General features: G+C 42.4%; 1 protein-coding gene across 2 annotated transcripts in view; it reads right to left on the reverse strand.

The window, feature by feature from the left end:
* The window catches only part of hdac4 (histone deacetylase 4), a 215369-nt gene that overhangs the window by 133069 nt on the left and 57354 nt on the right, over positions 1-24946 (reverse strand). The window contains exon 3 of one of the 2 annotated variants that reach the window (XM_036569446.1): positions 3390-3458. The exons of the other annotated variant lie outside the window; for it this stretch is intronic. Within the exon in view, the coding sequence (XP_036425339.1) occupies positions 3390-3458 (69 nt within the window). The remainder of the gene's footprint in view (positions 1-3389; positions 3459-24946) is intronic. 2 annotated transcript variants of the gene reach the window in all.

A 24946-nucleotide genomic window follows, 5' to 3' on the forward strand; every position in this document is an offset into this window, starting at 1 on the left:
ACAGTGTCTCACCCCATTCAGCATTATGCCAAGTGATCCTGTGAATATTTAATGTCACACCCACACAAAAAGAGAATAAAAAGTGCCGTCACACCCGTCCTTTAGCTGGCCGTTTACATGCATGACATGTATTGTGCGTTATTCCAGTAATAGGCCGACATCGGTTATTAGGTGATTTACTGTGTTAAAGTGACAGATAATCAGCACCAGCACACTGAACACACATCATAAGAGCAATACAACCAAACACACACACCCACACAGATATACTGCAAGCCTGTACTCACACACTAAACACACACACACACAGAGCAGCCGGACAAACCGGCAGTCTGCATGAATAAGACATAAGGCACACCAAGTATAGCCCAGTGACATCAGCTCTCAGCAGGCACTGGACCCTATGGTGATATGAGAGAGAGAGAGAGAGAGAGAGAGAGAGAGAGAGAGAGAGAGAGAGGGGTACACTTCAGATATCTTCTCTAATGTGTATGAGATATGATATCTAAATGCTACATGTTTCACACAGAGCAAATAACAGATAAATGAGTCTGATATTGCACAGTGGCATGCAGAGTGTGGGACGTATGTGGGACACTAGCTGGGTGAGTGGGGGTCCAGCAGAAGAACAGTGGAGGCAGACAGACAGGCAAACAGACAAAGAGAGGAAAGATGGAGGGAGAGGTAGAGAGGCTGCTGGTAGTGGGTCTGTCTACAGGGAAGGAGACCACATGGCCAAAAAACAGCCGTCGGCACCATCTGCTTCCTATCTGTGTCTGTCTCAGCCTAAACCTAGACGGTACTGAACCTTAACCCAGCCTAAACCTAGACTGTACTGAACCTTAACTAGGCCTAAACCCAACCTAACCCAAACCCAACACAAACCTAGCCTTTATTCAACAGAAGTCAAACCCAGCCTAAGCCTAACTCATTTTAAACTAAACCCAACGCGGGTCAAACTCGGCCTGAATCAAACTCTGTTCAAACTCAGCTTAAACCCAACTGAGCCTAAACCCAACTCTGCTCAAATTCAGCTTAAACCCAACCTAAACCCAAGTCGGCTCAAACCCAGTCTAAACTCAACCTAAATCCAACTCGGCTCAAACCCAGTCCAAACTTGACACAGCTCAAATCCAGCATAAACTCAGCCTAAACCCAAACACTGCTCAGCTCAAATCCAGCCTAAACTCATTAAGGCTCAGATAACTCAGATAAATCCCAATCTAAACTCAACTCAGTTCAAACACAGCCTAAACCCAAATCAGCTGAAATTCAGCCTAAACCCAGCTTGGCTCAAACCCAGCCTAAACCCAAGATCTATACATAACACAAACAAACTCGGTTCTGAGATGTCGTTCTAGCTAAAACTTAGCTGAGCCACGCAGTTACCGTCACCAATGTGTGCTACTGGTACCATCTAAAAATCTAAACGTACAGTCCTATAAGATCCCATTCAAAGCTAGCTTAAATCCAACTCGAACTAGCCAAAATCCTGCTAAAAATCAGCCCAAACCCAATTTAAATGCAAACCTAAAACATCTTAGTTATGACTTACGAAAGAGTAACAAATCTCTCTATTAATGCCCTGCAGTCACTGGAACTAACTCACTAACATTTGATTACAGATCCTGTTAACATCAATCATCGCAATCTGATCTCCAGTGTCTTTAAAGCGCACATCTCATACTGACATGAAAAATCCAGCCAAAGGCAGCTGTCATAAGAGATTATGGACTGGGCTATAAGCATTATAACACATTAATGGATTTTAACTATTACATTTTTAATAACATTATAAGCACACATTCTCCGCTTCTCACAGTGTAGCATGTCAGTTCATCACAGTGCAGGCTGTCAGTGGTACTCCACACAGTTAACCATGTGTATTTGTGTGTGAGAGCACGTATATACACTCTCCTGAAGCTGGATAGAGAGAAACCACTAAATCAAGGGAAATCAAAGCTAAGCACTGTGTCTGTGGCCAACCACTGCTACCCACTCTAGCACTGAGATAAATACACAGAAAGACAGACAGATAGACAGACACACACACACTAACACACAAATAGCTCCTCTGCCTTCTCATTGCCAGGCTCTGCTGGCAGAAAACACTAATTATCATGCTTCAGACCAAATATGTAAAAATGTACAGTCCTTATTCTTGCTGTTGTAGAGTGTTCGACATGTATACTGTCGTTTTTTTCTGTTATCAGTGTTCAGCAGCACTAACATGTTAATGCTTTAGCATCACAGTACGATGACAGAGCTTCAGCAGTGTGATGAGAACATTTTGCCCGACTCGACCCACAGCACTAAGTTTTGAATTCAAATCCACCTGTAGCTCAGCAAAATTCTGTCCCAACCCAACTACAGCCAGACAAAATCCTGTCCCAACTGTAGCCTAATACAATTCTGGCCCAACTCTGAAGACGACCGTAACCCAACAAAATTCTGTCTGAACAAGAATGTATCAGAATTGTGGCTTGGGAAAATTCTGTCCTTAACCAAGTATATACCGACAAATTCTGTCTGACAGCTTTGACTTTGCAGTAGTCTGGGTCAAGGCCGAGACCAGCAGCAGCAAGACTCAGGCGAGAACAGGACAAGAGTAAGACACACACACACACACACACACACACACACACACACACATATATATATATATATATATATATATATATATATAATTATTATCATTATTATTATTATTCTGTATGAAGGTGTTTTTGATGTTCAATAATCCTAGAAAAGAGTTTAGTTTCCAGTTACCTCAGACAGAGGCATCGCACTCAGTTTGTCCTGAGAACAATTTTCAAGCCCACCTTAGCCAAAGACTAAGATAAGAGAGAGTGCAAATGGTGTTGAGACAGCCAAGAATATTAATTCGTTCTTGGTTTTGACACAGAGAACGGACGCTGGTACTACAACATCACTGAAGACCACTGTACAAAACAAACAAAACTCAGAAAAAAACTCTGTCCCAGCCTGACCACAGCCCAAAAAACTCTGTCCCAAACTGACTGTAGTCTCATAAAATTCTGTTACATTCTGTTCTATTCAACCTTGGATAAAATGCCACAACACAATTAAGTAAGAATAAAGGTAAGGAGAAAAATTAAAGCAGGGTAAATGCAGGATAAAATTCATCAAAAATGGGAGACAAGTGGTGAGAACATTTAAATGAAATCTAACCAGAGAGCAAAAAATATTATGTGTTATTCTGTCTTTATGTGGGTAAGAACAGTTTAACAGGCAATTAATGAAGCAACGCTTCATTAGTATGCTCTAGTGCCTGGCTGCTCTTGGAGGGACACACCAGTCTGAGGTAAGCCCACAGGGATGCTACATGTGCATAAACACACACATACACAGAGGACAAAAAGTCCTACCGGTGGGAATATGGTTGAGTCCAGATGGCTTCAGAAGTTCCAGCGGCTGCTCTTTGCTTGGAAGGCCATCTGTGGAAAGGAAAAATCATTGAGTATCATCAGAAATTTGCAGTCCTTACAGTACAGCAGTCCTTTAAAAGCAGGTAAATGTGTAATCCCAGGCTAGCAGTGGGACTTCAGCACATCCACCGTACAGAAGCGCACAAGCAGTATTCACTGTGTACAAGATGTACTCAGTGTGCAGAGTATTCAGTGTGCATAAGGAGTATTCGCTGTATAGAGTATTCAATGTGCACAAGGAGTATTAACCGTGCACAGGTGTATTCGCTGTGCATGAGGAGTATTCATTACACACGTGGAGCATTCACTGTGCACAGAGTGTATTCACTGTGCTTCATATCATCTCTGGGCAGAGAAATACAGATTCTAGGACACTACAATGACAGTATACATCTAATTTCATGAGATGCTTTTCAAAAGAGAGGTGAGAACCTCACACACTGATCTGACTGCTCCCCACACGCACAAAAAGATTAGCCCTAAACCACCAGCCTCACAAACTCAGGCAGGCGTTTGACTTCAGCGGAAAGCCTGAAAGAGCTCCAATTATAGTGGAGAAAGGCAGGAGGGAAGGATCGGGAGAGAGTTAGAAACACAGAGAGAGAGAGCGAGAGAGAGAGAGAGAGAGAGAGAGAGAGAGAGAGAGAGAGAGCGAGAGAGTGAGAGAAAGAGAGAGAGAAAGAAAGAAAGAATTGGATAGGGAGCAAGATAGAGAAGTACTAAATTCCCTGGTCTCCAGATATCAGCCATTCCAGGCACAAGCCCAGTCACTAAAAGTGACTGCTGTGATGCAGGAGGTGCCGGAGCTGACACATCAGCCATGCAGTCAGATCTGCTCTGAGAGGGAGAACAGGCAGTCTACCCTGAGAAACATGAAATATCCATCCTGATCTAGGAATGGGCGATATGACTAAAAAAAATGATCACAATATATTCTTCAGTATCATTTGATATCGCTAATTATTAGATGCATATTGCTGGTGATGCCAATAACATCTTGCGGAGAAAAAGAAATAAAGTCCACACTGCAGTGGATATACAGCCGTACTCAACTAGTTGTTTTCTGCAAATTAACGGTCCTTTTTTTTTGTTTACATAACTTCATAACTGATAGTGAGCTGCCTGGCACCGCTGTCATGCTAGTTTGTGCTGTTCTAAGAGAATAGCTAGACTTCTCCGTCTTGGTGTAACAAGTAAAAAGTGCATCTAGTGGATTTAGGGACAGAACAGCATAAACGTTTTATTTAAAATGTACATTACTAATAAAGAAAAAAATCGCCACATTTTATCGTTGTCATTATCACTGATGTTTTCTGCTCTAACACTATTGATCCAACTAATCAGTTAATTAACAAGGCCTTCCTGAGGTGAAGTGGTGATAGAAGACACGTCCCCCCAGGTCTCTGTGTCTCTATTCCTCTCTCCCATCTCTCCCTGCATTTGTTACAGCACTGTTATCATGCCCAAATAATCCCGATTTGTCTTGCTCCCACTTTTTTGAATCTCGACTGTCTCACCATGAAAGGCAATTTCTGCGGGGGAAATCGGTGACGAGCCCCTGACAGCTGGAGTGTTATGAATGGTGCTGGTGTATGAAAGGAAGTCGGCGAGCGCTTTTACACCCAGAAAGGGACAGACTGCGTCAACACAGCCGCCTGCCCTGCCAGCAAAAACAAAATGTCCTCCCTCTATTAACTCTCCGGCCAGCCTGCTCTACAGCCGAAGAGACTCAAAACCTTCATGCTCACTCCTGTTCTCCAGCTGAGAGCTGGTGTGTGTCTGTGGCCTGGCAGGAGCAGCAGCGCTGCAGCTACAGCACACACTCTCCCTCACTCAAAGGCAGGGCACAGCCTCACATGCCCTCCGTCTGTTATTCAGGATATGGAAAGCAGGTGTCAAGCTGGGTTCGGCAGCTCAGAGGACTGACTTGACTTGTACATGAAGCTTGCATGAAAGAGACAGAAGCATCAAACTAGCATTATTTATTTAGTGAGAAAGAATGAAAAGAGTATGACAGAGAGGGTGAGGCAGAGAGCGAGAGCGCTAAACTTAGACCCAGCAGTGGGACAGCCTCAGGGTCTGAATGTGCACACTCGCACATCCAGGCTGGGCATGCTCACATAGGTATTTTGGAGGGAGCTTTTTAAAAAATGGATTTGCGAGTATATGCAAATACAACCGTACGTCCACTATGACAGCCTTGCAGTGGTGGTGCACTTTCATAAAGGCCTCCATTGTAAAAATGAGTGAGGTTTATAGAAGCAACGTGACATGATTATGAAACAAAAGGTGACAGTTGATAAGATGAAAATATGAACATTCTGAAACTGGAATAACATATGGCTTAGGATGCATTACATGAATTGGCAACAACATGAAGTGGTTACACATATACTGTCTGATGTCTGGGACATTCTTTTACAACAGTTATGAAGTAAGGTTTTGGCCTAAAACGTATTTTAATCTCCATTCATGGTGGAGAGGTACATCCAGGGCACTGTGAAGCAAAATAGTTCCTAGGAAAGGAACTTAACTTTTCAGATTTAACACGATTTTCTAAGTATCACGATTTGGTAGTTAGTGTGTTTCTCTCTAATTTCGACTCTCAAAAAGATTGAATTATGCAGAGTTGTTTTAAATTAGTGGAATGGTCAGCTACTAATAACTATTCTGTTATTTTGTTTCTACATTGCATCTGCCTTACTCTTCAGCACCCAGTGCTAATGCGCATAGACAACACGTCGAGAATAACAGAACACTTGTGTGTGTGTTATGATTCTGCTATCGCATCTACTGGCTGGAAGGCTTCTTGGGCCAGTCGCTCGAGCAACCATGCACCGCAGTTACAAGACTGCCTCTACTGGCTGCTCCAGCGACCCCGCACTGCAGCTATGTGGTTGCCTTGACCGGCCACTGCAGCGACCCTACACTTCAGCTATGAAGCTGCCTAGACCGGCCACTTGGGCAATGCTACACCACAGCTACAAAGCTGCTTGGTGCGTTGCTTTATTATGTACTTTGTGACTTTTGTAAAGCGTCCTGGGGTTTGAGAACAGTAATATATGTAAACATCAATATAAACATATTAAAGAAATAGACAGACACGATTAGTCGACTGACAGAATCTTAGTCGACAAGAAGGCCACGACTGATAAGCTGTTATAGACAGAACAGCCCTGAGGAACAGTGAATAAGGTATTCTCAACAAACAAAGGAAGTCAGGTGTAGAGACAGAAACAGTTACTAATACAGCTGCCTGTCTGTGGACGCAGATGCAATGGTGCTACAATGCATGCAGAGGTACTGATGACCAGTCCGTAGCAGGCAGTGCAATCAGCAGCCGCTCATGCTGAAGCTGCGCTCCATGTGCGGCAGCCACACGTGACTGCCAGAGCAGCCACTTTTGTTTTTCTGTTTCTGCCTCACCGTTATTTCCAGCCAGCCAGACTGAGGGCATGATTAATACATGACGGAACGCAAGAGGAATGAAAGATTCAACAGAGAGCGAACCCCCCACCCCCACTGGAGTGGCTGCTAAAGGAGGATGCTTCCACGCTTCACAGCAAGCCCTAGTTTCTGTCTCGAAGAGGGAAGAATAAAGAGAAGAATGAATAGGAAAGAAGGCCAGAGAGACAGAGGGGAAGAACTAGAGCTGTTTGGGGTTTTGGGCTTTTTTTTGTTTTGTATGTGGGTGAGGGACGCCTTCACAGGCTCGTCTCACTCTCTGATCTATTTTTGGAAGTGTCCTCAGACTAAGCACCCACACCAGCCTGCACCGTAAAGGCAATTTAATTAGCCTGCTGAGCTGCAGAATAGAGCATGTAACACTAAAATAACCCAGAAAAGCAGCACTCAACCGGAAGCGTTATACCACTGTTGCACCACATGGACACATTGTGACTAATACATCCTGGCCTGTGTCAGATGGCAGCTTCAGAAAGACTTATTTCTGAGCACACCTAAATAACAGTGTCAAATGTCAACATACACAAATAAGCTTAACTTACCGAATTCCCCAGTTTACTACACTTGGAAACAGACTCAGAGCAAGTACGCAAACGCAGATGACGACAGTCAGCCAAGACATGGCAAACACACAATCCTGCTGTGCAAATTCAATACATGTTCCTAAGTTATTATGAAGGTTAAAGTTCCAGTACTTTCTAATAGCCAAAGTAACTATATTACTAATATTATTTTGTCATTAATGGATTAAAATTTTTGAACTGAAATTTCCAAAAACTGAAACCACACACTGAAAAAAAAATGTTCATTCGTACATTATTGCTGTCCAAAAAAAAAAAACAAAACAAAAAAAAACTCTCTCTCCAAAATGGTAACTTTACAGGAGAAGGCAAAAAGGTTCTTAACTTTTAATGTAAGTTACCATAAAGATATTTCTTCCAAGATCTTTTAGAGCATTTCTACTGGTCCATTCATCATGAAACTGTGAAGCTGTGTAAAGGACAACTGTAGTGTTCAAACTGGGCAGAAAAATGAAAGTTGAAGAATAAATGAAATACACGTTTTGACAGTGACAATATGATTTGACATTTTATTTCCGTTTTTGAATGAATGTAAGAATGCTGACATGCTGGTGATGGTGATAATCGCCATGTCAGGAAAGAGAACTAAAAGAAATAGTGGTCTATTTTAATTTTAAACTGCTTGCTAAAAAAGATAAAATATTAGAAGTTATGAAAACAATCCTTCATGGTTATCTAAAGGCATCTAAAGCTGAATTCCAGAAAGTCTCCACTACAACGTCAGAGAACACCAATATTTTCAATATGTAAAGCATTTGGATGTGGCTTTGGAACTCCTGCCTAGCAGTCTGAAGTTTCTCAAACATTAGCACACACGTTGCTTTAGTGTTAGTCATTCAGAGAAGAACCTCAGCAGGATCCAAAGAACACGTTACACATGCAAGAAAGCAGAGGTAAAGTTTATCATCAAAAGATACACAGAATTATTTGTGATTTCCATTTAAAAATTTAATTAAAGTGTTTTGTTAAAGAGCCCGTAGGCTAAAGCTGTATGCTCGAGGGGGCAGTAGAGGGCAAATCAGAAGGTCTGAAAACTATAGCTATAGCACGTCTGCAGAGTTCAGAATGCAGCATGTGCTTGTGTTGTGTTATGAATTGTGTTGTGACAGGTTTAGAACACAGTGGCACGCATTACTGTGTCTGCATAGCTTAAAGCATACTTACATGACGCATTTAGCGCAAGAATTATCATTCAGTAACAATAGAGAAAGCAGTGCAAACTGAGCTCATTCTGGTAAACAAAACTGCAAAGTCATAATAAAAGCACCATATCTTTAAGGTTTACTGCATTATGATATCACACTGTACCACATCATATAGCAGATTACAGGAAAAGACTGGCAGACAGGGCTTCATGGTGCATCTCATATGCATATGTCTGCATTGTCCTGTCACTAACGTGCCCTCAGGCAAAGCTGGACACGATGGGTGAGACAAAACATATACATACATGCACACACATTTGTATTCACACAAAAGCAAACATGCCGACACAAAGCACTAAACCACATTTGAGCTCTCAGTTCTGAGGGTTTCACTCACTAGACAGAAATATACTCGTAACACACAACACGAGTAACACACAGGAACAACTCAAACTCGTGTACAGACATGGCTTGCGGCTACTGAGCGAATATTTTACAAATTCTTTTTCAGTTATTCAGCACTATAGACATGGTGAAGAAGGGGGCAGGGACAACCTCAAAGGCCAAATGTCCTTCAGAAAATGATGGAGTAGAGTGTCTCTCCAGATCTCACACACACTAACTAGGCCCCAACCTGTCAGTCCTTCTGTCTCGACCCATAAACTACATTGGACCAGATGCCATTTCCCAGAAACTTGATAAAACGCCATCTTGTTCGATCTGCTCAGCCTGAAGATGGCCATTCAATAGTCTGATCATGCATTAGAAAAAAATCACAATGTAGTTTGCTGCATTACAGTAAAGTTACACTTAATCTCTCAATTCCGGGACATCAGAATCATATTGGAATCAACAGACAACTGCATTAAAAATGAAATAAATAAAGAATAAAATAAATTACACACACACACAAACACACACACACACACACACACACATATATATATATATACACACACACAAATATATAATGTGTGTGTGTGTGTGTAGACAGAGAAACAAAGAGAGACAGAGCGGGAGAGAGAAAGAGAAAGACAGGCAGACAGACATCAGACAGATGTTTAGATTTGATCAATACTACAAACCAATATTTGATAATTTTTTTTAGAATCTGGAAGCAAAGACCATTTACATAAAGGCTGACTACTGTGTTAAAATATCTGCATTAAATAAATGAATGCATTTCTTCATAATGCTAAATTAGGTAGGTACAGCTGCAATTTCTACATTTTATAAACGTTTATGACATGCTTATTGGCATGTACATATCGGACATAGCCATCTGCCCACAATTTCACACCAGTGCACTCCTACTATTAGGTCGTGTTCTAAATTGCTCCTTGTATGAGTGATCCCGAACACCAACAATTAACAAATAGTACAAATCAAACATGCATGTTCAAGATCATTTACAATGGTGATGAATTGATGACAGTGAGCAACTTATATGTGTGTGTATGTGTGTGTGTGGTATTGAGATATGTGTAGTATTGAGATGTGAGCCAGGCAGACGGGCAGGCAGTGGCAGATGGCAGAAAGATGACACCAGAGCCTGATGGGCTGGATGAGGAGAAGTCCGTCTGTCTGTGTGGCATTAGACCCAGGGTTACAAACACACACAAACAAATTCACATATGAACACATTCGCACAAAATCACAAACATGAAGCATATACATGGGTAGGTTTAGAACTAAATAGATGATCAGGGATCTTAATTGAAAATACATACAAATACATGAATGAAAACTAGTTAAAAAAAAGCACACTGTGGTCATTGTTAGAGTTAAGAACAAAGTTAAGAATAGGCTAAGGTCTCAAGTTTACATGGAGGTAGGCAGTTTAGTCATCGGTTAAGTTTTAGGGGCGGGCAACATGATTTGTATAATGATTTATTGACAGTACTAAAAGAACGATTGCATGTTCCAGTACAAACAGAGTACAATTAGTCCTGTTTAATTTGATTTAGTGCAGTGCAGTAAATGAATATGTATAATAAAAATCACTGCATTCACAGTTTCTGATAGTATTTCAGGTTTTCGTGTGTCTGTTACAACTTATCAAACATCATTAAAAAAAAATATATATATATATATATATCAAGATGCATATTGTGTAAAATGTCTGGAGGTATTGTGATGGTATATTTTGCCATATTGCCCACCCCCAGTAAAGGTGACTAGTAAACCAGCGATTAGTGGCTGATTATCTATTAATCTAGGGCTTAAACTGACAATTATTTCAATAGTCGATTACCCTGATGTTCTGCTCAACCATTTGGTAGAGCACACTTTGAGCCATTATATATGCCACAAAGTGCCATCTCGACTGTTTGGTAGACGTGAATACTTGAAAAACGATACTTAAAACACCAATTATTTTTATTATTGCCCCTAACAAATGAAAAATACAAAAAAAATTCCATTGCTTTTTTCTTGGTGAGGACATTAAAGGGTTAAAGCATCACCTGATTAACTGACTAACTATTATGCTTTCCATGGTTACTTTCCCATTGCTGTTATCAGCATTCAAACTTCCATATGTGAAACAAGCAATTTGCTCTATTATGGTGCAGTGAAACAATAAAAGCCATATCATCCCCATCACTACCTGTGGTGCATTGCAATCCATCAGAATGAACACATACATGATATGAACATTACAGAGCGTTACAGGGTTTATTTTTTTTAGGCCCAACAAGAAAAACAAACTATTTTTCCTCCTAATCAACATTAACTAAGAACCAACTTTTTCGAATAGTCTACAAATTACTACAGCCTTATATTAAACATTTACAAAGAAGTCTGCTAAAGGCCAAGGCCTTACTGGGATAAAGCAAGCTTCTTAGGCTCAAGGGAAAGACACAAAAGATGGGCACAGATGCTATTTCAATGAAAGGCTTGGAGGCATTTCAGAATAATAAAATCAAATGAGCAGGGCTCAGGGCTACTGGGGCAGCGCTCTGCTGCTCGCCCTTAAGCTAATCTTTCATTCCTCAACCTGACCGGAGAGCCTGGCCAAAGGAGACGCAGCAAACATGAAGAAAAATACAGAAAAGTTTAGTTTATTCACGACAAACTAGAACCCCAGTGAAATGCCACTCTGCCCTACAGCCACCTCTCACCATGCCCACGCAGCCCGCCTCCATACACACATGCACAGCACAGGAGTGGGCACGCTTCTCTGCTCGTAGTGTAGTGGTAAAAATATCCCCTTTAGCTTCAGGACGCAACCCAGTGAACCGCAGCAAAGCTCATCAAACATGTTTACAGCGCTCTGCAGGCTTTGAAGACAGAGGCCTTATCATCTGCCCGAACCGCCATCTCTGGACCCAAACAGGATAACATTCTTCCACCCATTACTGCTCCATCTCAGTACAGGGGATCAATGAAACTGTCTGCAACTAACAATGATTTCTATAATCGATTAGTCTATTGACTATTATTTGATTCATTGACTAACCTAACAGCAAAACACCAACACAACAACATCACTGTTTATTATGCTTCCTCTCTTTATGTGCTTATTCACAGCAATGAACAAGCATGATAAGAGTCAAACTTAGACACTTCTAACAGCAGAACGTCCTCCGTTTTGGATCTTCACGGCTACTACGGCTAGGAGTCAGTGAGGGAAAAGAACTGATTCCTTGAGTCCAGCCTTCCAGGAATAGAGAGTTGACTCCAAAGCTTTGGACATTGGACCTGATTTAGAATTAGGGATGTATCGATACCATTTTTTTTGAGACCGAGTATATGTTTTTAGTACGTGTGGATACCGATTCTGATACCACTCTGAGTAACTAAGAATGAAGTAGCTGTAAGTGTAAATGAGAGCAGTTTAACAGTTAAACCATTAAAATATAGATACAGCAGCACTGCAGTAGAGAAAAGTGGGCTGCACATCAGAAAAGGAGTTCTGTACAGCTGTAAACAAAGTATGTCTTTTTCAGCAACAGTCCCTGTAGCACAGTGACAGCTGGAATCACATCCAAGGCTAATGCATGCAAAGAGCTCACTATTCGTGTTGTTGAGTCTTTTTGGCTGATTGTCTGGTTGAGCTGTAGCTGGATGTCCTCTAAAGCCAATTTTTTTGTTCTTTGTTGACTCACACTCTACACCTATAAACAGACCATCATACAAAAAAAGGTCACCATTAATATACTCACACTGTACAAAAAGGCTTGGTCCGATTAATATGCTATGTGAAACGCAGTCTCTACGTACAGCTCTGTCTGTGGACAACTATCAATAAAGCTTTTTCATTCAAAATAACAAACTGCTCACTCAAGTACTGAGCAAACACGCCAAGAAACTGCTACAGCAGTTTTGCTGCCACTGTGCAGTGAGTGACTAAAACCAAGCAGTAAGTAGGACAGTGCGGCCTCTCTCTACTCTTTACAAAGACAATTTCAAAAATCAACATATTAATGTTGATACCTTCCAACTCTACCCAGTCAAACAGAGTAAAGTCAGCATACTGATGTTTTTTTGCCTCTGTTTTGCTAGCCTACGTGTCTCCACTCATATTGGAGAAGTGGTTGTGATTGTCTTTATGAGTGTTTAAAGGCTAAAATCACACAGAGGCAGAATGCTTAAAGTGATCTGCGACTTGGCATCCGACGGCCACAACGTCAAGAACACCACGCTGACCCCTAATCACTGTCAGCTTGAGTCATTTGTTCATTAGCAAAGCAGTGAATACTGGGCTTATGTTACATGGTATCACGTGGTATCAGATGATGGCATCAGTATTTTACGAGTATGAATTTGAGTAAATGAGCACAGTATCAGCCAGATACCCAGTACAAGAATTAGTATCGATGCACCCCTACTTACAATAAAACAACCAGTGCCAAAACATCTACCCACCAGAAGGAACACTTAGACAGCCCAAGCTGGTCAGCTAAGTTAATTTAGCTAGCATTAACTCTACAAATCCCCTTGCTAGGGTCAATTATAATTAAGACTGTATTCTTCATATTTGCCAGAGGTCCTTCCCTATGTCTAGGTTTTTGGAATCAAGACTGTGTGGAATCATATCTAGGAATCGACTCTATCGATTTCGATCACTTTGAATCAGAATCGACTCCTCTCACAAAATGTATTTGCTCCAGAAGTGTCTGACGCAGAGCTGTTCATGTCAGTGAATTCCACTGAAATGAATGTAATTTCCCCTCACAGAATTTCACTAACAAAAGCTAGAGTGACTGGGCCATAACACTGGAAGAGCGGGGCTGACTGCCACACCCTGCAGCTTCTGCTGGCTATGACCCTGACAGAGGAGAACGAGGGTATTGCCAAAAACGGACAAGCTGGCAGCCTCTCTCTAACACACACACACACACACACACACACACACACACACTTACTCTAGGGCTAATTATGTTCTCCTCATCTACAAATATCTCTGCTCAGACAGTTAGTAATAAATACTCAGTGCTGCATGCTGCTGACATGAGGCAGCGAAGCCTAAGGGTTGAGGACACTTGGGATGGCCCACAGCGACAGGGACTCAGACAGGGTGAACAAAGGTCCACTCCAGGGAGAAGGGGACTAAGACAGCCTGCTAAATATAGAGCATGCTGGCTGGTGATGACAGGTCTGTGTGAGGTCACCTTGCCCTGACTCACTGGGAGGCTGTGGGGGGAAGAGCGGAGCAGCCAGAACAGCATGGAGGAGGGATGCAGGGAAGAGGGACAAAATGAAGTAGAGTGAGACTGAAAAAGCCGGTCCATCAGCTCCCTGCATTAACAGCCCAGTACAGGCTGACCATGCTGAGCTCCCATCATTCATCCACATGACAACAGCCAGTATACAAACATATAGCACATCCATTAAGATTCATTACAGCTCTCCATATACTGATCGTAATGACACTCTATGAGTATCAACTGTCTATTCTACTAATGCTCTTCAGAGGTAAACAGTATATTCTCATAACGCAAGAGAGCATTACAGAAAATAATGATGAATTAAGTGTACCACACTCAGCAGCATTCAAAGCGATTTATGTCTTTTGAGCGCTTGACTACTGACTTGCACAGAGGCCCATGATCAGGGCAGTGTTCAAAAATAAGCCTGTGCCAGTCCTCTTATTTAACCATATGGTTGTAGTATACCACAACCTTTAATATGGCCATGAAACTGCAATTCATTTAGCAATAAAAGACGGAAACGTGAATGTCATGCATACTTTACCATCTGAGACTGCTTAGCTGAGCCTGATACTGTCTCTGAAAACGGGATGTTTCGTGCTGTAGTGCAATGCATCACTAGAGCCAATTCACTGGGGCCCATGCCTTGGTAAAATATCAATATACAAGTTATGAAGTAAGCAGTCACAGACCACTGCTGCCCATACTTTTGTAACTAAAAATAGATTGTTCTCCCTTCTGCCTGTCTGTGCTCTCATCAGCACCTCAGAATGAACCACACCTATAAAAAGTTCTCAGAAGCCCCCCTAACCCCCCACATTATTTATATATTGTTATATACTAAGGTAAATATTACTTAGTAACATCACCTTGCATTTTTATTTATTTGACAACCTTATTAGCCTTTATTTATTTACTCATTACCATAGTTTTGAATACACTTATGTAAATTTAAGATAAAATTTAAGATTTTAAAAAGTCTGTAACATCATTCTCCTCAATCTCATTTACTTTTTCTTTATTATTGTAGTTTCGTCATGCTTGTATCGTCAAACGTGTTGTATCATCCATGTGCTTAGCACCTTCCTGGTTCTGCCAGGGCTTGTGCACCAAACGTTCAGTGCTAGGGGGAGGAATGGCTTTGGCAGAAACTGGGTCAGTAGGATGGGGTAGCGAGGGTCACCTGCCTGGTACAAACTCAGTATACACACACACAGACAGCCCAGGCTCACACTGACACACTCATTCTCTTGGATACACACTCTCCTAACGCCACTCTTCAGCATTCACACCACCTGCCACCTGCTCTGGTTTCCACCTGAGACATAACAGACAACAATAAAGACAATTCCCTACAAAATCCAGACATCACATTCATCTTTCTTTTTTATTACCTCCTTAAGAGGCAAAATGTAATAAAAATAAAGAATAAAACTATAAATCCTGTACACAGCAGACAATGTCTACACTGTAACAAGGGTGCTTTCAAACCAACAGACCGGAGCAGCTGGAGCAATCCAGCTCACAGTGGATATAATTGTAATCATTATAATTACCACATTTAGCCTAACTTCACATCATAATTGGTTTTCCCAAAGCTACCAACATACAAATTCTGGATTTCTGAAGTATTATCTTCAAAACACTTTATGCAATAAAGACACAACTTGGAAATATGCAGGACTATCTGTATCTAAACCAAAAAGCATTACAGTGCCCTCTAGTCTTTCCCCATTCTCCTTTGAGCCCTTATTTTGGGACAAAACAATGCAGAGAGAAGCATCTGCTACATCATACACAGCAAACACTGATCTACAACAGTCAAGAGCCAGCTCTGTAATCAGAGCCTTATTCCAAGAAGCTGATTAACTCTGATAATCCTACCTCATGAACATGCTGTGTCAAAATTTCCAGTCCACCAGCTATATGTATTCTGTTTACACTTCAACTTCAGCTTAGCTACTTTTTACACTTAGCATCTTAATGTAAAGCATATCATAATTTAGCTATCAAGCTAAATGAGTTAGCCAGCTACCGTGGCCACTCGTGGCCCTTCATCACCTCCTCATTGCCGTTGAGGACCTTTCAACAGGCCACCTCTACAGCAGCTTGTCCACGTTCCTCACATGTTTACAGTCTACTTAGCAGCCACTCCACAGATACCACAGCAAGTGGAGAAGTATTGCCAGCACTATGCTCTGGCTATAGCCCTCTCCTACCCCTTTTCCACAGTCATGGTGCCAGTGTTTATTTGTTTACAATTTGCTCTGCAGTTACGGTTAGCCCAGTTTTAAGTATATCTACATACACCTTCTCTACTGGGACATTTCCACTCATTTTTCTCAAAGTTTCCTCTTTATGCTTTCTTTTTCCTTTCGAAAAATGCTGGATTAGCTCTTTTCTCTGTGACCCACAACTCACTGTTTGGTTCTTGGTTCAAGATCATAAGGTTTATGAGCAGAAGGGATTTAGTCGGCTGAGAATCTGTTTGTTGCACTGGAAACACATGGGGAATGATATTAGGCACCAGCTCTGGCATGGCAGCACTGACACCTAGTCAGTAGATTCGAGGTATCTTACAGCTTCAGGACCATCCAGCCTATCTGCTAAGCATCTGAGAAGCAAGAGAATCATTCTCCACAAGCATTATCATACACAAGGCCTCACCTGCACAGTCCTTCTGCTAACGGTAGAGGGAGATAGGTAGGGGGGGGCTTTTTTTAAGGTGGTTTAAGGATCTCTAGAGCACCAGAGGAGCCACCAAGCACACGGAACGACTAAATGTGCCATCAGAGGCAGAGGACCTTCTGCTCCCCACAGTGGATGTCTCTCACTCAAGCATCTATCAGCAACTGAAGAGCCATTGAAGCATGTAGCGCATGCAACTTCAGAGCAAGAGGTTCCACTCCAGCCTCCCCCATACTCCCAGAGGCCCAGAGTCTATGAGAAACCCAAAGCACACGGGCAAAGGAGGGGTGAAAGAGTGATGGATATGATTGAAGAGCAAAAAGGCTGTTGTTACTGAAAGAAAGAGAGTGAGAGAGAGAGAGAGAAAGAGAGAGTGAAAGAGTGGGAAGGGGTAGGGGGGAGTGCATGGATAGGATATGGAAGGATATGTTAATAGGGATCTCGAATGGCAGCCATTAGCGGCACAGTGGAAAGCATTAACAGCATCCACTTTTCTCTCTCTGATGAGAAACGATTGCTCCTGAAATCATGCACTTTTCGTTACACAACAGCTGAGAGACTGGGAGCCAGGCCATGATAAGGGCCCATCTTCACTTGGCATGGTTCTGGTCATTATCCCCTAACACGGTGTACGGCGGTTGATCTCTCCATCTCTCCCTCTTCTGAGAAGAGCTCCACACTTAACTGGAGCTATTGTGAAAAACAGTGCCAGGTTTGTAGAACTGGTGAGTGCAACAGAGCTGAAACATGTTGATTTTCAAACGCGCCCTTCTGTGCCTGCAGGGGGCGATGAGAATCAGCAGGGCAGCACATTGCTCCTCTAATAAAAAACGTGCCAATGGATTGATCTACTCGTGTAAGGGCTATTAAACATAAACGTGCTTGGACTAGTGTGAAGGCTGCAGTCTGCGCTTTAGCTTCTTTTTCTTCCCGTTTCGCCACTTTTCGAGGTCTCCGTGGTGGGGTCAGGGGAAGGATAGACACAGCTGGAGAAACCCAGGGTTAAGTACCTTGCTTACGGGCATAGCAGCAGCAGTCTGACTAAGCATACTGAGACATTAGAACCGGAGGGGTTCAAGTTCTAACACAACATCCCTGGTGCTTCTGCAGTCCCAGTTGTGGAGGCTTAACCAGCTGAGCCAATGGGGAGCAGAGGCAAGTTGTCAAACAGGGCTGCCCTACAGGCAACTCCGCTGAATGGCCTCCACAAGAGAAGCCACCAGCGGGGGCCGTTGGAGTCTCTTAGTGTAAAGGTACGAAGTGAGAGCACTTTGCTGCATGGTATCAAACTGCACTCATAGTAAATGGAAGGTTGCCAGTCAGAAAACCAATCCACAAATAAAGTTGTGATCTAAACACCAGGAAATACAGATTATAGTCCTGGGCAAAAAATGTGCTAATGTGCCATGGTTCCATGGTTTCCTGAGTTGCCCAAATCCCACTTCAAAAATTCCACACACTCATTGTTCTTTGAGACAACCCATGTTCTAGATCAGGGGTGCTTAATCTTAGTCCTGGAAATCTACCACCGCAGAAGGTTCAGATCCAACACACCTGGCTCTAATATTCAGAAACCCCTGAAGCCCTATATTACACGGATCAGGTCTGTTAAAATAGGGCTGGAGCTGAACTCTGCATGGTTGGAGATCACCTAGGCTAGGACTGGGCACCAGTGTCCTTTCAGTGGTTCAAAATCCTTGTTTCAGTCTTGCACATCTGAATGTTCTCTCTCCTCTAGCACATCTGCTTCAACTCAAAGAGCTTGTTAATTATGTTATGTCGATTAGTTATCAGGTATGTCACTGCAGGGGTACTCCAGGATCAGGGCTGAGAAACACTTCACCAGAGTGACAGATTAGACTGGCCGTTAAGATTCACACAGTTTGCAAACATACTGAAAAACGCACCTGTGCGCACAGCACTATGAGTGCTGATCAGGCTGTGAGAAACGGCTGCTAAAAGCTGGGTCGAGTTTCACTGTTTTTGCAGCATAGCAGAGTCTCCCCTAGTGACAGCATGTAACGAGGCCATGTCCTGTTTATCATCGCCGGCACATGAAGACGTAAACACTGCGTCAGTACCTCCAAAACCACGAGTGCTGCGGCTGACTGGGTATCATTCTAATCAGTCTGCATGAAGAGGCGGGCTTGAAGCCGAAAGTCCAGTGGGACCGGCTTGTTTTTGCTCGAGACGCCCCCAGAGGGGAAAGTGATGACACAGCCTTCCTGCATTACAAAAGCGCAAAGAGAACATCAGCATGCTTTCACCACACCACTGCTGCTTTCCACTGCACATGTGCTTAGTCACCTCCAGAGGACCTAAAGGTAGAAGGCATGTGCGCATCATTGGTTCATGGGGGGAGTAGCTACATTAAATCAGTTACAGCCATCCTAAGCCAGCTGGGGGAACAGGATCAAACCAACAAAGAGGCCCTTTGTCTGGATAAGTCTGCAATAATCACAGGCTCACCATCAATGACCATTTACAGTCAGTCATCTAAGTGCAAATCTGAGCCATTACTGGGGAAAGCAACAACTTCATGTGTGGTCAACCACTTCAAGTCATGATAAGTCACACAAATATGTGCTTTAAATAACTCGAGCCTCAACTTCCGGAGAGGCCTGAGTCGAGTCAGAGTTGAAGTAAGACGTTTTTCTTTCAGCTGGTACTGAATCAAGACAGAAATGTATTGGATTTTATGGGGATTTTGTGATGAAGGAGCAGATTTTGTACACAAAAGAAGCGACTTGTCGTGAAAGCAGAATCAAGCAGTGAACTCTATACTCCACTAGACGCCACTGATCAAGATTATCAGTCTAGTTCAAAGAAGAAAGCATGGACAACTAATACAGCGGCCTAAAGGTTCCTGAACCCCGGGGGAGAAGGACTAAGCAGTAGACAGTACAAAGCACAGCTACAGCACATAGGAAGCGTCAAAGAAAAGCAGCGATAAACAACAAGCTCTAGCTCATTTTACTGTACTCAAATAGATTTAATGGAATAAAACTTTCAACTTCATTTATTTATCACGGTTGGTATCATCACACTCTTCACAAACTCAATGTTTTCAAGTGAAAAGATACAAAATAAATGTGAGTAGGCTTGTATCATTAGCAGAGGTAAACAACTGTTGAACGCAAAGTAGTTTTATAATATATATATTATCAATCAAAGTCATTCAGAATGGTTTGATGTGAAATGCACCACTGTAGAGAAACTGCTCTCAGAGGTGGTGACAGGAACCAGACATCCGAAACATTCAATTCCTCCAAAAGCTCCCTTACAAAAAGTGAAATGAAATGTTTACAAACACACTGCAGGAGATAATGTTCGGCAAACATTTTAAACAATGAAGAAAATGCATTTCTTAAAATCCCATCACTCTACTCACTATTTTTTTTTTATCAACACTGCCTATAAAAACTCCTTGGATAGTAAATTAAATCCCCACATTTGCATTGAAGACACTGAACTGATTCCCATCATCATTATTGTTATTCAAAAAAATTCAAGCCAACGTTTCTCTACAAGGCCCCATTTCATGTATAAATGTTCTGAATGATTCTAACCCTAGACATTTTGAAAATTCACTGGAAATCCTATTTAAGGACTTTGAATTGGCTTCCTTTCTCAGGGTAACATCAAATTAAATGAAATGCCCATCTCTAGCATGTTCATGTGCTCGCTAAGCTAAAAAAAAAATCTCTTTGCGAAAGTGAGGAAATACAGAGGAATTTGGAGGAACATGCCCCGAGAGTGCCCTGTCAGTCTCCCACTAAGCACAGGAAAGGGGTTTTAAAACGGGGTGACAAGAAATAGAGCAAAATAAGCTGGAGACAAGGAGCAGAATGAGACACAGGCACACAGACGTGTGGGCAACAAAGCGAAAGACGAGGAACTTCCTCTACATGTACTAGCTGCAGGATTGCGTGTATGTCAGGGGAGCACACAATGACACAGTGTCGCCTGCAGGCTCCGCTCCCATGACTGCCCCACCTGTGATCAAAAATGTCAAAGCTAGCGAGCCTCACTCACTCGCTGCTTGTCTGTCTCTTCCATCTCTCAAACAGGAAGCTGGAGGCCTGTCTCTGATGTTTCTCAGAATCAGTAAAACGCATACAGATAAAAACAGCATCAGCAGCAGCAGCAGCAGCAGAAGAATAATACTATCTGGACTTAAACACACACATCAACAGTCAAATCGATCCTTTAACGACTATCAGGAGCATATTACATATATACATTTCAATGTCCACATATAGACACAGAAAAATGCAAACAGCGCAGCATCAAGCAGGTGTTTCTGTTACAACAAACACTTGTTTGGAGTTGGTATGGAGTTGCCCTTAGCACAGAGTGAGGCAGGAATCCAGATGAGGCACCATCATGCTCCTCTGGGCCTTGCACTAAACTGGCAGCACTACTCACTCAGCATATTACACAGTACACACAGGCACAGAGCTGAGAGTCAGCCTTCAGATCCAAACAACCTCGCACAGTGATTGGCAGTTTCACTTTCCTTCAGTAAAGTAAACTTCTATGCATTGGACAGAACATTTTAGATACTTCTCATCAATCACAGGCAAATACTGTGTTAGACACCAAACTGCCGGAAGAAAATTCTTGAAATCATGTACTGTTTGTTACCATATATGTGTCCAAAATCACCATATTAAAAGCGGATGCAGACAATTTATGTGCTGCTGTGATTATTTAAATGCTATTTTTAACCATTTTAAGTATACAGTCCTTCACTTTTCACAAAAATAAAAAACAACAGTCACTTTATTGCTTTTGAAAAAGGTAATGGGACATAAACTCTATTCATGGGAAGTGCCAACAGTAGCCTGGAGGCTAATGGCACAGTAAGTTGTAGCCTTTATTATTTGAACAAAAAGCAATTAAAGGCTGTAAATGTGAGATTTATAAAACCTACAGCAAGAACAACGAAACCACACCAAGAACGAAGTTAGCTTAAAATTTTCTCACCAGAAACAAAAGCAGTCTCTGTGCCATTACCCCATTATCTGTCATACAGGAGAAAAATGCTGCAAATATCTATAGCGATGCTTCTCGGGTAGACCTGGGAGCCTCTCAGTCAATATTCGAGACTCCTTTCTCCTATGCATGCTGAAAACATGCCCAGACAGTGTGCTGGCGGTGCATATAGCCACATTTTCTTTGCAATACTGACCATTACGGGAAAGCGGCTCTCACTTGCCTGCCATCATATACACCCCGCCGCCCGGCCATCGTTGATGTATGGGGGCACGACAGCACATAACTTCACAAGCAAAAATTGTGGTTTTGGGGGAAAAAAATACAGAAGCAGATACAACTTTTCAGTTTGTATCATCCGCTTACACTGTAGACAACCTTTCATTATGCATCATCCGTTCCTGTTTCACACCAGCATTTAACATCAGCACTCTGGACCAATGAAGCTTTTTGATCTTCTGATTCTCAGTGGAAGTGAGGAGGTGTGTGCAGGTGTGTGAGGAGTGTCGTGATTTCAGTGGGCAGGTATAATGATTGAAATGTGTGTAATGTTGTGTTTTTGCGTGCATGTGTGTGAGAATGAGAGGGCGAGGAACGTCATGATTTCAGTGGGCAGGTACATCTGTGCAAGTGTGTGTGTGTGTGTCTGTGTGTGTGTGACAAACAGGATGGATGAGTCAGAAGGTTTGAGCACTCACTTGCACCCTCACTTCCTCTCACACAAATTTCAGCTCTCAGAAAAACAGCCGTCACCTGTGAAGCCCTCATACTGAGCACACACGCACATACTCAGCACCTCAGCTCTGATTCATGGTGGTTTCATTGAGAAGATTTCTGAATGGAGAGGCAGCTGTTTACTGAGTAATATTTCAGTCCAGAACATTGAGGGAGCCAAGGCTTTTAGTCATCGCCACATTAAACTTTCAAGAAAAAACATAGTGGCCACAGAAAGGTACACGGTTTATTGCTCATTACCTTTTGATGGAAGGTTTCTTCCAGTTCCTTAAGGTCCAAAATGCCATATGGACAGCAAACACTCTTTAGCAGGAATAGAATAAGGGAAGAGATGCCTTCTCTCAATCTGCACTGACTGACTGGGATAAGCCTGTATGAGGATCTGCAGCCAACAGGAATGGGGACTTTGCTTTGAATTCAACTGGTTGGGAAGGCCTTTCTAATCTACAGGCTTCTCTAAGAACCCAATCTGCCATCTGCTCCCTAATCAAAACACTGATTAAAAGACATGTAGCACTCACCCCGTGTCATCCAGACAATTAACCCTACCATACTCTGTAAGAGGCAAGTTTTAATTAAAGGAATATAGACAAAGAGCTCATAATTATAAATACAAATACAAACAAACAATGAAGGGCCTTGTTTCAATACTTTAAGTATTGTAAAAGGATTAGGGTTAGTATAAGGGTGGTTCCCAACCCTGGTTGTCGAGTATTCCTGACATGCATAATTGGTGTTCATAATGATTTGCTTTGATATCAAGTAATTAGCAAATTACTTACTATTTATATTGCATGAGATATAATAAAACATTAAATAAGTAAGTCTACAACGAGGGCAGAACTTCCCTCCCCTGAAAAAAACTGCTTCCAAAAGCAAATACAAGGGGTGGAAGGGTGCACACTGATCATAAGCATATATTAGCTTGTGGCTAGCGCATTAGCTCCAGTCTGCACTCATCTGCACTCACCCTTATCTGTTTCCCTGTTCTCTGTTTTTCTTAAGATCAGAGGATTTTTCCATCACCTCACACCACACCATTATTTTTAAGGTTATAAAGCACAGCTTTAGTGTTCCCAAGTTCATATAGGAGTCTGGCAGAGCTTGGGGTTTCAGAGACTGGCAATGCCAAAGCATTTGTTTGGCCCCAGCCTGGTCACACAGTCTGCTCCTCTGAGGACTCAAAGCCCCAGGTGCTCTGGCAAATTCACGCCCCAGATCGTCTAAGAATAGCTCATGTGCCCATTCAAGCAGCAGCGCACAAACAAGCTGGCCTGGACACATCAGGGCCGACTCGGCGAGGACTATGCACAGCCCTGAGCAAGCACACTCACCAGCAAGAGGAGGGGATATGGCCAGTGGCCTCGATACGCAGAGGACAAGGCAAAGACACAGTAAACAACCACAAACACACAAATAGCCGAGCAGCGTAAGCAATGTCTCTACTGAGAAAGTTGATCTGAGTACTTGATAAGCCAGAACCATGCAGAGGCCTTATTAAATTGTAGAGTAAATAAGGTTTTTGTCACAAAAACAAATAAAAAATAAATAGTCATGCACATATCTTGGGATGTTCCTGCTCTTCCCTTGCCACATCTGTGGAGTGATACAGCAAGGAGTGGGCAACACATCACACTGAACACCTAACCCATAAAACATGCTAGACCATCTCCGGAAACCTTGAAGAATGCCCAGCAGGTCATCCCAAAGCCTTGCACTTGTAAGCCACAAAACAGCCTCTACAATCCGATGAAAGAGGCACATTCCTGTCACAAATTGGGTTGGTAAAACAAACAACTTGTCGTGTGAACCAAAGACTTGGAGACAAGAGACCGATAAGATGAAATACCCCAAGGTTCTCCTTACAGGAAAATAATTAAGTTGCATATTTAACTAACCAGCAACGACCTACAAGGTCTCACTTCCCACTCATTAGTCTTTGGAAATAATGTGAGGGGTGACAATATCCAATGCTGAAACATTTGCATCAACAGCGAAGCCAGAGGTACCTGAGATGCCTGACAGTCAACAGTTGGAGGTACTTCCAAAAACACCCCAAGGCTATGTATACCTCTCTTGTTACACCATTACATCCAGAGCTAGGATGACTTCCTCTTCCTCTCTGCTACAGGCCATGGGAACAGCTTTTGCTAAAAGTTGACTGGCATGGAGTTCAGGTAGTAGCTGTTCAGGAGGAGAACTCCCCAAAGAGACTGTTGGAATGGTATGGC

This window comes from Colossoma macropomum, unplaced genomic scaffold (genome assembly GCF_904425465.1).
Source record: "Colossoma macropomum unplaced genomic scaffold, Colossoma_macropomum, whole genome shotgun sequence".
NCBI lineage: Eukaryota > Metazoa > Chordata > Actinopteri > Characiformes > Serrasalmidae > Colossoma > Colossoma macropomum.